A 16,204-nucleotide genomic window follows, 5' to 3' on the forward strand; every position below is an offset into this window, starting at 1 on the left:
TGTGATCTATAAACGTTTAGAAAACCAGACTACAAATCTACATCTGCCACATAGTTACGCTTGTCGGCAAATAGCAAGATATTTTTTAATGCACTTTTTCGTTCAATTTGGTACAGAATCATCTCTGTGAACTTATATTCTCATTTGCCTCTCCCCTCCCCTCCTCCCCACTATTATAATAATTAACATAGGAATAATCATTCATACACAGCATTTACCATCCACTAACAGGATATATATATATATAGAGAATAACTAGTTAATGACACTTGATATCGGCTTTATCCTGCGAGGCTCGCCGAGCGAAATTTCCCATTCGTCCTGAACAGGATAAAGCCGATATCAACCGTCATTAACTGGTTATTATCTTTATCCTGCAACCCAACAAATTTTGGAGTGGATAAGTATTTCATCACTGTTTTAACAAACTTGCATTCGAACACAAGCTGTCAGCCGAGTTGTGGCCCGAATCAAGGCTAGTTACTGTACTTGTACAGTTCACTGTTTGAGACACAAGCTGACAGCCAGAATCACGTCGATTCGCGCCAGATATCACTTTTGAATATTCTTCCTGTTGTTGTTCAGTGATAGCGCTGTAATTATTTATTGACTGTATATTCTTGTGTCCTGTTATTTGAATGATATCTGTGGGTGGAAAAGTAGTTCCCTTTGTACGTGACGTCAAAAGTCATAACATGTTAGTATACTGTTATGACTTTGCTTTAACAGGTCATCATAACAGGCCAGTAGGAACACTGGTTGCAGGATAAATATAGAATATCAGGTTACTACGATTTGATATCGTGGTTATTTGGCGAGGTTTAGATAACGGTTACAACGTTATCGAACCAGGCCAAATAACCACGATATCAAAACGTAGTAACCTGATATGCTTTTTTGTCATGCAACCCCTTTCAAGTTATATTTTTGTAATATGTTTCAGTCAAAAGCGGTATAGAAACTATTAATTTGATCGTGTAGAAACTACTTCCGGAAGTCGGACAATAGCAGGTGCCCAAAAGCTTCTTGGGAATGGCATAACCAGCCTAAAAGTTATGTGTTTCCAAATTTTAAATAAAATACTTTGATTATATTTCTAAGTCTATGTCACATTAGAAGTTTTGTATCTTTTTCTGTGAAAACAAACTCAAGTTTATGTGTGACCTGAAGAAGATCTATGTACATTACTGGCTGCTAGTGACTGTGACGTAAGTAGATATATTTTAACATGCTCATATACCACTAAGGTTTCGAGCAGACGCTGTTCCCAATGTAAACATCCTTTGCAGTAAGCTACTTGCTTTTTTGTTTAATTAAAAACGCTGGCTAGTTACGAATAGAAGCGAATAATGGAGTATTAAATAATAGAAGGTAATTTGATGTTACAGGAAGTGTAAATGTTATATTTATTTATGCAGTTCAACAAGTATTGCTGTAAATGGATGTTTGAAAAATGAGAAAACGATCTACCTGAAAATTAAGCAAACATTCGTCATGCGCACGACTCATTTCCTAGTAACATGATAACACTTCGAATTATCAGGTAGGGGTTATCAGGCCTAAATGCTACAGAATGTCACAATATAACAAGTCATCTTTCTAGTCGTTAGCAGTTAAGATGCTACACCGAATGAATGCTAAACGTGAAGAGGTATGAAGTCTGTAACTCAGGGGGAATCATCTCTGTAGACGTCTGCACTGTTTGAGAAAATTTTCAAGAGTCCTTTGTTTGAATTCCTGCCATTGCATGTTGGCGTCCAGTCGGTCTAGCAGTTCCTCTTGGCTCGGAAACGGCTTGGACTGAAATAGTAATAATTATCCGAGTTACTTGCATGCTAATCTAACAGATTCCAAAGTGATACCGATACTTCCGTATTATCAGCGAAATGGTAAAGGACATGGCGGATCTAAGGGGGCCCCAGGGGCCCGCTCCACCCTAAATTTTGCGACAATTATACTATTATTTACTTTTTGATATTTTACGTTTGAGAATCCAAGGAAACTCTTCGGAAACGTGTGTGGCTTTTGGCCACATGTCATTGCTACCCCCCCCCCCCCCCCCCCCCCCCCTAAAAAAGAAAAAAAGAAAAAAAAAAGAAGAATTTTCTGGATCCTCCACTGTTATTCTTAATGGAAGTAACAAAGCATTCATTGCAATTATTTCAAAACTATTTTGTTCGAGAATTTCTAATTAATATTACTTACATATGTATGCAACTACATTGTATGCTGCACATACGTAGGAACATACACACACACACACACACACACACACACACACACACACACACACACACACTTTGTTCAAGTTAATAGGTTTACCTTGAGTCGTATGAGACTGTAAATGGTGTCATCACAATGTTTCATAAAGAATCTCTTGTTGATCTGTAACAACTCACAGTCCCCACTAACCTAAAATGAAATTTAAGACTTAAGCAATTTTTAAAGTTCTTCTTAACAGGAAATTACGCTCAAACTTCGTTATCTCGATGGTGATGGGCCCAAACCAACAAGCTCAAGATATCCTGGGTGTCTGGGTTTTTCGAGATAACGGAGGTCGAGATAACGACGTCTGAATATAGAATACTAAAAAACCTCGAATATATTTATCAGCTGTAACATTACATTCAGTTTTTGAAGAAAGGCTTAACACATATTAAGATTCGGAAGAATTACTTGTCATATATCGTAATCAGTTTATGGAATTGAGCATATGTAATCAAGTAAACATATTCTAGCTACAAATAACCATAAGTCAGTATATTAAAACCATGCCTGTACGATGGAAATAACAGTTACGAGTGGAATGCATTATAGATGGTTCTTTTCAAAAGCAATGTACTTTGACGCATAGAAACGGAGCTTATGTGGAAGGAAAACGGCTCCTAATAATAATGTATTTAGGGTAAAATGCAGAATTTTCCTAGGGAGATGGTACAAGATAAAAAAGCATCCAAAGTATTCCAAAGTTCACTAACAAGGGATACATAGTTGCGGCCCTCCACAGAAGCACACAACTTCCCACGATATTACATTTACCCCCCCCCCCCCCAAAAAAAAAAAAAAAACAACAAACAAAAACAACAACAATAACAACAACAACAAAAACAAAAAAACAAACAACAACAACAACAACAAAACAAACAACAACAACAAAACAAACAAAACAAACAAAAACAACAACAACAAACAAACAAACAAAAAACCCCAACAACATCAACAACTAAAACAACAGCAAACAATTATATTCACCCATAAATCACTAAGTTTTGGGAGCTTTTCAAGACAAGAGAGGGGTGAGTTTCCCCTGTATCCCCATATATTTTGCGAATGGCAAATTAATTTTACTCTGCTGATGGTGGGTACTGGCGGGTTCAGGAGGCAGAGCGATCGCGAATAGTTTGACTGGTACGAACGTCTTGTATCAAATCACATTGATCTAACATCAGACGCAGAAACCAGTCTAGCAACTGACCGCGATCGCTTACCCTCTTGAACATATTTCAGTTGTCGCTCATCGGATCGCAGTACAGTAAAATGAAGAAAACAAAACTAGCAGAGAATACTAACAGGAAAACAGTACACGTAAACATGGAATTATAGAGTGAATATTGTGAAAACTGTAAGCATTGATGACTTGAATGCCACTGACCAGACTAACAGTGGGTCCGCGTTCTTCTGCGTCCAAACAGGCTCGAAGACCCTGCAGTGAAAATAACACGTTAATTCACAAACACGTAGCCACATAAAAACCATGTGGCCACTATTACATAATACAATTACAGTAAACAAGAGCGCAAAATAACACGTTAATTCACATAAACGTACACACATAGAAACCATGTGACCAATAAGCTCTATCATAAAATTATAGCAAACCAGTGTGCAAACTAACACATGCTTGTTAAATATTATTAACAGATTTCTTGATACTAAAATATCTAGAATAATGTTCACAAATGATTGAAACAATATTAATAGATATTTATTTGTAAAAATTGTAATACATCAATCTGATTAAAATCGTTTCTACTGGTCTATAACTATTACTAGTAGAGCTGAAATAAAATCGGATTGGTAATACAGTTAGTAACAGAAATAAAGGATCATTGTGGATTATCGTTGCCTTCGCAAAACACACAAAGAACAATTGTGGGTACCAAACTGCAAGATTTAGTACCTTGGCAAACATACTAAAAGGACAAAAATAGTTCAGCTGATGAACGACTCGGCATGCGTACAAATATCGTACCCATTACCAGGTGCGTATTAGTTGCTAAATGACGTCATTTTGTGAAGCGACGTTATCTTCCCTCGTTTAAGCTCTATGCATTCCCATGTCTCGTTCAGTTATGTTGGAAGTAATTGTAGATTTTACGTTATTTGAAGGTGTGTTATAAATAAAATACCACACTCCTTATCACTAAACATAATTTTTACGAAACTCGTAAACTTCCCATGGTATCTGACCTCACTTTCGATAGGTCAGATGGGACGTACACTTGTTTCATAAAAGTGATATCTAACTAAAACGAGTGTGGTATTCTATATTTGTAGATCTCAGACTTGAAGATGGAATCACTCAAATATGACTTCATTGCATTTCAATACGGGGCGAAACGTAGCTTAGTGGTAAAGTGTTCGCTTGATGCACAGTCGGTCTGGGATCGATCTCCATCTGTGGGCCCATCGGGCTATTTCTCGTTCCAGCCAGTGCACCACGACTGAATTATTAAAGGCCATCGTATGTGCTATCCTGTCTGTAGGAGATCCCTTGCTTCTAATGAATATATGTAGCGGGACTCCTCACTGAGACTATAATATGTCAAAATGATCAAATGTTTGACACCCAATAGCCGATGATTAATAAATCAATGTGCTCTATTGGTGTCGTTAAACAAAACAAACGTTTACTTTTTAACTTTCCTTGCAATACTTACAAACACTTGGCCCGTGTGAAGAGTCTCCACCTGGATGAATGCCGGTAACATCTTTCCATACACGCTGATTGACGCCTTCTTTACTTTCTGTCCAAGGTTTGTTTTGTTTAACGACACCACTATAGCACATGGATTAATTAATCATCGGCTATTGGATGTAAAACATTTGGTAATTCTGACAGGTAGTCATCAGAAGAAACCCGCTACATTTTTCTAATGTAGGAAGGGATCTTTGACATGCAACATCCCACAGACAGGACAGCACATACCACGGCCTTTGATATGCCAGTTGTGGTGCACTGGCTGGAAAGAGAAATAGCCCAATGGGCCCACCGGCGAGGATCTATTCCAAACCAACCGCGGATCAAGCAAGCGCTTTACAACTAGGCTACAACTGGCCCCTCAAGCAAAGAGACACGAAGATATCAGATCACTGACAGATTCTTCAGATATCAGATCACTGACAGATTCTTCAGATATCAGATCACTGACAGATTCTTCAGATATCAGATCACTGACAGATTCTACAGTTAGTCAAAAATAACATTTTAAAAGTAAAAAGGGCATGTTTCTGTGTGAGGCGGGGAAACTGCCTGTTTGCCCCCTCCACTAGGTAGATCATGGCATTTATCTATATTTAACTAAAGGGACCTGTACTATGCGTGTCCACAGCCGCAGGTCAACTTCACTTACTGTAATCTCGTTCTGCTATGAATTGCAAAATTTGTTTCTTTTTAAAAAATGGCGAGTCTTTTTCCATGGCTGTTGCAATTTTCTGTCGTCTGGTTTTGATATCCACGTAGCTCGGCTCAAGATACTTCAACAAGCGAGCTTCTCCCTGCAGGTGGAAGAACACGAAGAAGAAACACGTCAGCCTGTAATTTTCAACTCTAATCTAACAACTAAAAGAACACCACTCAAACTACATCTACATAAGTGTTGAACTTTCACTTTTCTGATTGGCGAAAATCTAATAATTAACAAGTGAGAAACCACCTTGGTGGATCCATTCAGCTGATTGGGTTTTTACCCATTCCAAACAGTGCACCACAACTGGACAAAGGCCGTAGTATGTGCTTAAAAGATCCCTTGTTGCATTAAGAAAAATGTAGCCGGTTTCCTCTGATGACTTCGAGTCTCAGTCATAATATCAAAATGTTTGACATCCAATAGCTAATAGCCGATGATTAATTAATCAATGTGCTCTAGTGGTGTCGTTAAACAAAACAAACTAACAAGTGAGAAGGCGTGTTTTATATACCAGTATAATATTGTATACTTGCATGTAATTGTCTAAAGAGCTCTACAAGAGGATTTTCAAAATAGCGGCGCCCAATCTAGAACATCAGGCGTATTTCTCAAATCATAGTCTGAGCCAGATTAAAGAACCGTCATTAATGCAAATGGACTAAATATAGTTTTATTATTGCTGCTTCTCACATTAAATTAATTAAGTTACAAACAGTAAATTTGAATGTCCATACAAAGCGTCCACTGGTCATTCCACATACAAACAAATAGAGGACTGATAAGTGACAATGTTAGTGCATCCACTGATGATGTCAAAAATACTCTTTGTACGTATCATGTTTCTGTACATAGGTCCATAGCATAGTTTCCTTTTTTGTTTATTTTATAAGGATATTACAATATTACAAAGGTAATATTAAACATGGATATATACATTTTTAAAAACACAGTTTTATGATATACTGAGAAACATTAACAAAGAGAAGAACGAAATAAAGAAATTATTAAAAGATAAAAATAAATTATTAAAGAAAAAGAAAGAGAGAAAGAAGATAATGATTTAAAGATAAGATTTCTAAATTTTGCTGTGTAATAAATACGTTTAAAACAATAATATAAACTGTATTGTTATGTCTTCTTTTTATATTATCATCATATTATTTGTAAAGTATATATTTTTTAATTTATTGTATATTTCTTTTTAAACAGAACTACTTTTCAGTGTTGGTCGATGGATTATTAATCCCCCCCCCCCCCCCCCCCCCACGCTACAGAGTGGCGCCCTCTACGATGGATGTTCTTACCGATTTGACAACGTACACCCAGTCCAGTTCATTGCTGTCTTTGGCTATCAAGCGACCATATCTGAAAGGATAATTACGCAATCAATACCCAACCTTTTTCGCAGCCAACGAGCGTATTGACTCTGTCCACCATTAAATTCTGAACACGCGAGAAGGCTTTACATTTGTCAACAGTATCATTACTCACTATCGATTTGTTGTGGCGATAAATATTTTTACAATTCACTCAAAATGATATATTGGCTCAAGGGAGGTTTATTTGTAAAAAAACCCACTTTAACAGTGGCGTGTTTAGGATTCCAGCCCCAAGTTTAGCAAACAAACGTTTCGCTAACGTTCGTGAACTATTTGATTGGTTCCCGACATGGCCATTTGGTTTACTGTGAAGCACATATACCAGTCTAGTGGACGTTTTTTTTTTTGCTTGGTCTGGCTGAACTCAGCCCTGACGCTCGCGAATAATTTAACTGCTACCATCGTCTTCTATGACATGAAATTCATCAAACGTTGGGAGCAAAAACCAGTCTAGCGAACGAGCACGATCACTCGCTCTCCTGAACATTCCTCTGGAGTGTGGACGTAGTTTAGTGACAGAACGCTTCAATAATGATATAATATTTGATGGAAATGCTAGTGCTCGATTTCACGTTGGCGGCTCAGCCACGATTCATGATTCAATTTTCGTTTGTGAGAGGATCAACTGAATTTTGCATTTCATGTTAAAGATTCAGTTTTGATCTTTGTTTCAAATCAGAATGGTTTTGCACATGAAACATTTGCGACAGCGAAGTCCAAAGTTTAAATGTCTGATATTTTACCACCGACGAGAAATCGGACCTAAGACAATTAAGATATGGACTTTTTAATTTATTTATTTGTTTTAATTTAAACTTGATGTGTAACATATAATGTATATTACAAAGCAATTAAAATAGTACCATCTATATGAGCAAATGTAGGCCTACTGCTTTGTGAAGGAAGAAAATGTTTTATTTAACGATGCACTCAACACATTTTATTTACGGTTATATGGCGTCGGACCACTCAGATATTGAGAGAGGAAACCCGCTATCGCCACTTCATGGGCTACTCTTTTCGATTAGCAGCAAGGGATCTGTTATATGCACCATCCTACAGACAGGATAGTGCACACCACGGCCTTTGTTAAACCAGTTGTGGAGCACTGGCTGGAACGAATAGTAGTCCAATGGGCTCTCCGATTCCTACTTTGTGAATAATAACCAAAATAATACGCCATACATTTGCGTCGTTTAAACATAAAACAGCAGGTTTTGGCAGTTGATCCTCATTAAACAACATTATAAATTGTTCTTCCTTTGATAATTGAGACCGGCCTCGGTGGCGTCGTTGCAGGCCATCGGTCTACAGGCTGGTAGGTACTGGGTTCGGATCCCAGTCGAGGCATGGAATTTGTAATCCAGATACCGACTCCAAACCCTGAGTGAGTGCTCCGCAAGGCTCAATGGGTAGGTGTAAACCACTTGCACCGACCAGTGATCCATAACTGGTTCAACAAAGGCCATGGTTTGTGCTATCCTGCCTGTGGGAAGCGCAAATAAAAAGATCCCTTGCTGCCTGTCGTAAAAGAGTAGCCTATGTGGCGACAGCGGGTTTCCTCTAAAAAAAAAAATCTGTGTGTGACGCCATATAACCGTAAATAAAATGTGTTGAGTGCGTCGTTAAATAAAACACTTATTTTATTCTTTTTTCCTTTGATAATTGTTTCAAAGAATTGTTTAAAAAGCGCGATCCGGGACATGGTGCGGCTACTGTGAAATTATTTATTTTCGTGGGCTTATATTTTCGTGGTTTTGCTAAAAGAAATCCACAAATAACCCACAAGCCCCCCCCCCACCCCCAACCCAACTCGCCCCAAAAAGACACTATTTTTTACTCATTTTGGTAGATAAATTTTAAAATTCACCTGCTGTCTAAAAAATTAAGTGCTTTTCGCGACCAAAAACAAAAACAGTATATCCCCCACCAAATATCGATACGATATATCTTTAATTTTAATTTTAATTGTAATGAGATAGATGTCCTTTGAAAATAGTTTTCAACTTTTGACACAGGTAGTGTGTGTGTGTGTGCACGCGCCTGTGTGTGTATGTGTGCGCGCGTGTGTGTTAAAATAAGTAAACATACAATTGGAAAGATGACTTAATGTCGCTTAATGTTTTGTGGAAAGTATTCTTATAGGCTTGCACACAGCCATTCTTTAATTAAATTAACCCATTGGGCTATTTCTCGTTCCAGCCAGTGCACCACGACTGGTATATCAACGGCCGTGGTATGTGCTATCCTGTCTGTGGGATGGTGCATATAAAAGATCCCTTGCTACTAATGGAAAAATGTAGCGGGTTTCCTCTGTCAAAATGACAAAATGTTTGACATCCAATAGCCGATTATTAATAAATCAATATGCTCTAGTGGTGTCGTTAAACAAAACAAACTTCTTTTTTTCCCTACAGACCAACTTACTTGTATTTAACAATTGTCCATATTCCTGGGTTTTCAACTAGTCTGTGCATCGGGAAGTGTTGAAAGACTACATCTTGTCTGAAATAAATAAATAAATAACTTTTTTTATTAACTGATACAATACTTTCTGAATACATGTAGTAGAAAACTAAATGGAGTTAAAGTGTTGTGCTAAATATGTAAATATATGTTTACAAATGTTGTGTAATATTTAAATATTTTTATTATGATGAGCGGTGAATTTTTTAAAAGTATACTCGAAGCTAAAAGTTAAAGTTTGTTTTGTTTAACGACACTACTAGAGCATATTGATTTTTATCATTAGCTATTGCATATTAAACATTTGGTAACACTGATATACTCGTAAAATCTTAGAGAGGAGACCCACCGCTAAACGTTTTTCATTAGTAGCAAGGGATAAATATTTTTGTTTGTTTGTTTGTTTGTTTGTTTGTTTGTTATATACTGACAATGAAAACGCAAAACAGATATTTTTCAATATTTTGTTGTGATTAATGAAAAATATATTTATTGGACTTAAAATAACATTTTATGAGAGGAAGCCATTATTTGAGATGTTTGTGCCAATCCTTTCCCCGTCGTCTTCACGCATGCTCACGGGCCAATGGTGGACACACCAGATACTGACCTTGATATGGGGTGGGGGGTGGGGGGGGGGGGTTGAACTTTTCGATTACGAATGCAACTCGATTACTGATGATAACTGGCGATGTTTCCATGTGAATATATCTCATGAATACCAGTCATTAATGTCATATTACATTATCCATCAATTCATTAATAGTTTGTTGTTATTTGCAATGAAAAGTTGTTTTTGCCTTTTCATTGTGTGTCAGTATATATGCACCATCCCACAGTCGTGGTGCACTGGCTGGAATAGCCCAATGAAACCACTGACTCGGGTCTGCACCGTAGTTTATCTAATTTTGTCTAATATTGAAACTTTAATATACACACGTGCGCGCGAACACACACACACACACACACACACACACACACACACACACACACGGACGCATGCGCGCGCACAAAATATCCCCAAATCTTACAAACAAACAAACAAAACAGAAACACAACAATAACAAAAAGAAAAAAAACCCAAACCCACCCCAAAAAAACTTTGAATAGCTCTTCAGCAGATATAGGCAAATGTGTACGAGTCTGCACCTCGGTTTATCTTTGAATTTGGATGATTATTGACATATTAATTTAAAACAAAAAACTTATTTTATTTTCTACATAGCAATGAAATATATAGATCTACGGAAACCATAAAAGTGCTATCCGATGAAGAGTCATATTTCCATTGTATTTTAGCTACAGTGAAAATATAGAAATCGTATTTACTTTTTTTTATATATAAGTTCATGATTAAATTATCTCCCTTTGTCTCGTTTCTTCTTATTTAAGTTTGATGATTACCAATGCATCTGATCGAATTTGAAAAATAATAATGTAATTTTAAACAACTGTATCGATAAAAAAGGATATGAAGTGCAATTACGATAAAATATCGAAAACGAATTGAATACGATGCTAAATAATGATAATACAGTGTCCGGTCATTGAGTATAAGTTAAATTTTAACGGAGTGCGATTCGGGTTTTTAATTATGTCTTTTAATTCGTGTTTCCGTTGGTTGGTGAATTCAGCTCATTGTGAAGTAATTGTTTTGTTCAGCTGATAGCTCTCGTGTGAGGCAGGCATTAGAACTTAGTTTCTACGGAGTTATGTCCCTTGAGAAACTATGCTACGTACTGGAAATAAAAGTTTTAAAAGATTGAGCTTCACAGTACTATCGCGTTGCGATTCGCTACGCAAAGTTCAGAGGTTGCTACACAACTTTAAAACATTAAACAGTGGTTGCTATTTAAAACCAACATGTTCCCTGGCCTCATACGTGTGCCAATTCCCACTGCAAAGTTAAAAAGGTTGTTTTATTTAACGACACCACTGAAGAATAGCCTACTGATTTATTAATTATCGGCTATTGGATGTCAAACATTTGGTATTTTTTGACATATAGACCTAGAGAGGAAACCGGCTACTTTTTCCCATTAGTAGCAAGGGATATTTTATATGCACCACACCACAAACAGGAATGCACATACCATGGCCTTTGGTATATCAGTCGTCCCATTGTAAAGATGCAGTATTGTTCACGATGTTACGTGTAGAAAACGACCCACACGTACATTTTTACATTCGTTCTCTCCTCAAAGTACATACAATGGAAGGAAGGAAATGGTTTATCTAACGACGCACTCAACACATTTTATTTACGGTTATATGGCGTCAGACGTATGGTTAAGAACCACACAGATATTGAGGGAGAAAACCCGCTGTCGCCACTTCATGGGCTACTCTTTTCGATTAGCAGCAAGGGATCTTTTATATGCACCATCCCATAGACAGGATATCACATACCACGGCCTTTGATGTATCAGTCGTGGTGCACTGGCTGGAGCGAGAAATCACTATAAAGATGCAGTATTGTTAGCGATGTTACGTGTAGAAGACGGCCCACACGTACATTTTTGTATTAGTTCTCTCCTTAAAGTACATCATATGGAAGGAAATGGTTTATTTAACAATGCACTCAACACATTTTATTTACGGTTATATGGCGTCAGACGTATGGTTAAGGACCATACATACATTGAGAGAGGAAACCCGCTGTCGCCACTTGATGGGCTACTCTTTTTCAATTAGCAGCAAGGGATCTTTTATATGCACCATCCCACAGACAGGATAGCACATATCACGACTTTGTTATACCAGTTGTGGACCACTGGCTGGAACGAGAAATAGCCCAATGGGTCCACCGACATGGCTCGAATCTAGACCGACCGTGCATCAAGCGAACGCTTTACCACTGGGCTACATCCCACCCCCTAAGAGCGAATTAATACATTAAGTTAAAATGTCAAGAACATTATCATTATGAAAGTTTGTTTTTGTTTAACGACACCACTAGAGCACATTGATTTTATGAATCATCGGCCATTGGATAAAAGCCGCTAAATGTTTCAAATTAGTAGCAAAGGGTCATTTATATGCACCATCCAACAGACAGGATAGTACATACCACGGTCTTTTATATACCAGTAGTGGGCACTGGCTAGAGCGAAAAATAGCCCAATAGACCCATCAACGAGGATCGCCCTATCACACGCTGTTGTCTGACATTATATGTCTATAATGTAGGCAGACGTAATATAAAGAGTCATATTTCATGTAAACGCATTGAATATCTAGATCAATGAATATGGTTGAACGAACAACTAAGCCGGAAGGTCTGTGTTTTGCGTGCACGCTACACCACCTCTAAAACAGGCGTATATATCGGGGGAATTTACGATCATGCTCCTGCGAACGTGTGCTCTGAGATACCGGAACATATCCTTGTAAACGTGTCACCTACGTCTATCGTGTGTCTAATGCTAGTATCAGGCTACCAACTTTCAGCTGAAAATTGGCCAACTACGACGGTTGCGTTGTAATTTCCTCAACTACCGACTTATGGTGGGTGCGCTCAGATTAAACACTAATGGGTTATACGACAAAAGTCGATTTGTAAGAGCTCTCAGACTAGCGCCTGGACAGTCGTAGAAGTTGTGACATCAGAAAGTTGGCAGTTGGTAGTCAAAGCCTAGCATTAGTTTGCTTTGAGTTACATGACCCTGAATCCTGTGTTAATAAGATAGGATTATGGAACCTTAGTTTACTCTATAGGCTAAAAACAAAGCATTTTATGAAATACAATATGATGTCTTGTGATGTATTTGTTAATCGTGAATTGCCATTTTGATCTTTAAATCTATTTTGGTGATTGGGAGGGATCAAAAACAAAAGTAAAGTTTGTTAAGTTTAAGACACCACTAGAGCATATTGCTTTGTTGACCATCAGTTAGTGGATGTCAAACATTTGACGACCTTTGGTATACCAGAATGAGACCACTGAGGTGGTTAGACCCCATGACGCAAGATTCTCAGGCGAACGCTCCACCGACTGAGCTAGACCTACATTCTAATAGCCCTGCAAACAAGATCGCCTATATAGGGGGCTACTAGTACCGACAGGCGAACGCTCCACCGACTGAGCTAGATCTACATTCTAATAGCCCTGCAAACAAGATCGCCTATATAGGGGGCTACTAGTACCGACAGGCGAACGCTCCACCGACTGAGCTAGATCTACATTCTAATAGCCCTGCAAACAAGATCGCCTATATAGGGGGCTACTAGTACCGACAGGCGAACGCTCCACCGACTGAGCTAGATCTACATTCTAATAGCCCTGCAAACAAGATCGCCTATATAGGGGGCTACTAGTACCGACAGGCGAACGCTCCACCGACTGAGCTAGACCTACATTCTAATAGCCCTGCAAACAAGATCGCCTATATAGGGGGCTACTAGTACCGACAGGCGAACGCTCCACCGACTGAGCTAGACCTACATTCTAATAGCCCTGCAAACAAGATCGCCTATATAGGGGGCTACTAGTACCGACAGGCGAACGCTCCACCGACTGAGCTAGATCTACATTCTAATAGCCCTGCAAACAAGATCGCCTATATAGGGGGCTACTAGTACCGACAGGCGAACGCTCCACCGACTGAGCTAGATCTACATTCTAATAGCCCTGCAAACAAGATCGCCTATATAGGGGGCTACTAGTACCGACAGGCGAACGCTCCACCGACTGAGCTAGACCTACATTCTAATAGCCCTGCAAACAAGATCGCCTATATAGGGGGCTACTAGTACCGACAGGCGAACGCTCCACCGACTGAGCTAGACCTACATTCTAATAGCCCTGCAAACAAGATCGCCTATATAGGGGGCTACTAGTACCGACAGGCGAACGCTCCACCGACTGAGCTAGATCTACATTCTAATAGCCCTGCAAACAAGATCGCCTATATAGGGGGCTACTAGTACCGACAGGCGAACGCTCCACCGACTGAGCTAGATCTACATTCTAATAGCCCTGCAAACAAGATCGCCTATATAGGGGGCTACTAGTACCGACAGGCGAACGCTCCACCGACTGAGCTAGACCTACATTCTAATAGCCCTGCAAACAAGATCGCCTATATAGGGGGCTACTAGTACCGACAGGCGAACGCTCCACCGACTGAGCTAGACCTACATTCTAATAGCCCTGCAAACAAGATCGCCTATATAGGGGGCTACTAGTACCGACAGGCGAACGCTCCACCGACTGAGCTAGATCTACATTCTAATAGCCCTGCAAACAAGATCGCCTATATAGGGGGCTACTAGTACCGACAGGCGAACGCTCCACCGACTGAGCTAGACCTACATTCTAATAGCCCTGCAAACAAGATCGCCTATATAGGGGGCTACTAGTACCGACAGGCGAACGCTCCACCGACTGAGCTAGACCTACATTCTAATAGCCCTGCAAACAAAATCGCCTATATAGGGGGCTACTAGTACCGACAGGGTGACATTAGTTAAATAACCATTTTCCAAGATGGCTGCCATAGATAGACAACCATATCTCTGCCAAATAGTTCACATATGATTTTGGTATCAAACCATATATTTTGGGGGATGCAAGTCTGATGCGTGATCGATCTCGGATCGATCCCTCTTGGTGGACCCATTAGACTATGTCTCGTTCCAGCCACTGCTCCACAACTCGTGTAACAAAGTCTGTGATATGTACTATCAGGTATCTTGGATGATGCATATAAAACATCCCTTGCTGCTAATTTACAAAAAGGAGTGACCCATAGAGTGGCAACAATGTGTTTTCTCTAGCAATATGTGTAGTCCTTAACTATATGTCGGACGTAGATATATTGAGTGCGTCGTCAAATAAAATATTTATTCAGCATGTATACTACAACTACATGCGTTCATTGTGAAAAGCAGATGTCAAATTACTGAGCAGATGACAAATTACTGAAGAGATGACAAATTACTGAGCAGATGACAAATTACTGAAGAGATGACAAATTACTGAAGAGATGACAAATTACTGACCAAGTTAGGGCCTTCACAAGTCAAAAATATTGGACTCGAGGGTCAAACTCGACCCGGACCCGAGTACCCGACACTGGATAATAATAAGACTATGGAATAAATAAAGGATACCCCCCGAGTGATAAATTATGATATCACCAGACTCAAGGGGTGTATTCTTTTTATCATCCATTATCATTCTTTTCATTTGCGACATTGTAAACAATGTCAGTGATGTTGATTGAATATCATTATAATTAAAAGTGTAAACTCGTTAACTAGCAGAACGACAGTGGCATGACGTCACTAGTGATATGTTTAGGGCTGAAACATGCACAGTGACGTAACAAAATAATGTCTTGTGATTAAAATTTGACCAATCAATTTTATAAGAAGCGATATCTCCTAGGAGAATATCGCAGGAGATACCGCACATTATAGTACCAGCGATATCTCCTACAAAAGCCTTTAATGGATGATAAAGTAAACTAGCATTATGCCTCTTAATTCCAGCGCTGAACATGGATGTCAAATCATGCCATTGATACATTGGTCCGTTATATTGCATTCCACACTATCACATTCGGCTTTTCTTTTCCCTCCATGTCTCATAGGCCTATAATGTAACTGGCGGCAAGCATAATATGACAGAATGACGTAAATAAAAATAATTAAATGAGAGTGCTC

At 38.9% G+C, this 16,204-nt stretch overlaps 1 protein-coding gene and 1 long non-coding RNA gene across 2 annotated transcripts; both read right to left on the reverse strand.

The window, feature by feature from the left end:
• Window positions 1-1,636: 1,636 nt before the first annotated feature.
• On the reverse strand, window positions 1,637-5,026 carry LOC121375382. Its single transcript, XM_041502805.1, has 4 exons — window positions 4,941-5,026; window positions 3,653-3,703; window positions 2,323-2,412; window positions 1,637-1,800 (listed from the first exon to the last, which is right to left on the reverse strand). The coding sequence occupies exons 1-4, from the start codon at window positions 4,989-4,991 to the stop codon at window positions 1,678-1,680; spliced, it is 315 nt and encodes a 104-aa protein (XP_041358739.1). The 5' UTR covers window positions 4,992-5,026; the 3' UTR covers window positions 1,637-1,677.
• A 635-nt stretch (window positions 5,027-5,661) lies between these two features.
• On the reverse strand, window positions 5,662-9,580 carry LOC121375383. The gene is made up of 3 exons (XR_005958306.1): window positions 9,497-9,580; window positions 6,995-7,055; window positions 5,662-5,778 (listed from the first exon to the last, which is right to left on the reverse strand). It is a non-coding gene; the product is annotated as an uncharacterized LOC121375383 (long non-coding RNA).
• Window positions 9,581-16,204: the final 6,624 nt, after the last annotated feature.

Source organism: Gigantopelta aegis, chromosome 6 (genome assembly GCF_016097555.1).
Source record: "Gigantopelta aegis isolate Gae_Host chromosome 6, Gae_host_genome, whole genome shotgun sequence".
Lineage (NCBI taxonomy): Eukaryota > Metazoa > Mollusca > Gastropoda > Neomphalida > Peltospiridae > Gigantopelta > Gigantopelta aegis.

Coding starts and splice junctions, on each gene's coding strand:
- LOC121375382 (XM_041502805.1), bottom strand. CDS start 4,991: ATGTTACCGGCATTCATCCAGGTGGAGACTCTTCACACGGGCCAAGTG. Junction 3,704..4,940: donor TTCACACGGGCCAAGTGTTT/GTAAGTATTGCA, acceptor TTTTCACTGCAG/GGTCTTCGAGCCTGTTTGGA. Junction 1,801..2,322: donor ACAGTCTCATACGACTCAAG/GTAAACCTATTA, acceptor TTACTATTTCAG/TCCAAGCCGTTTCCGAGCCA.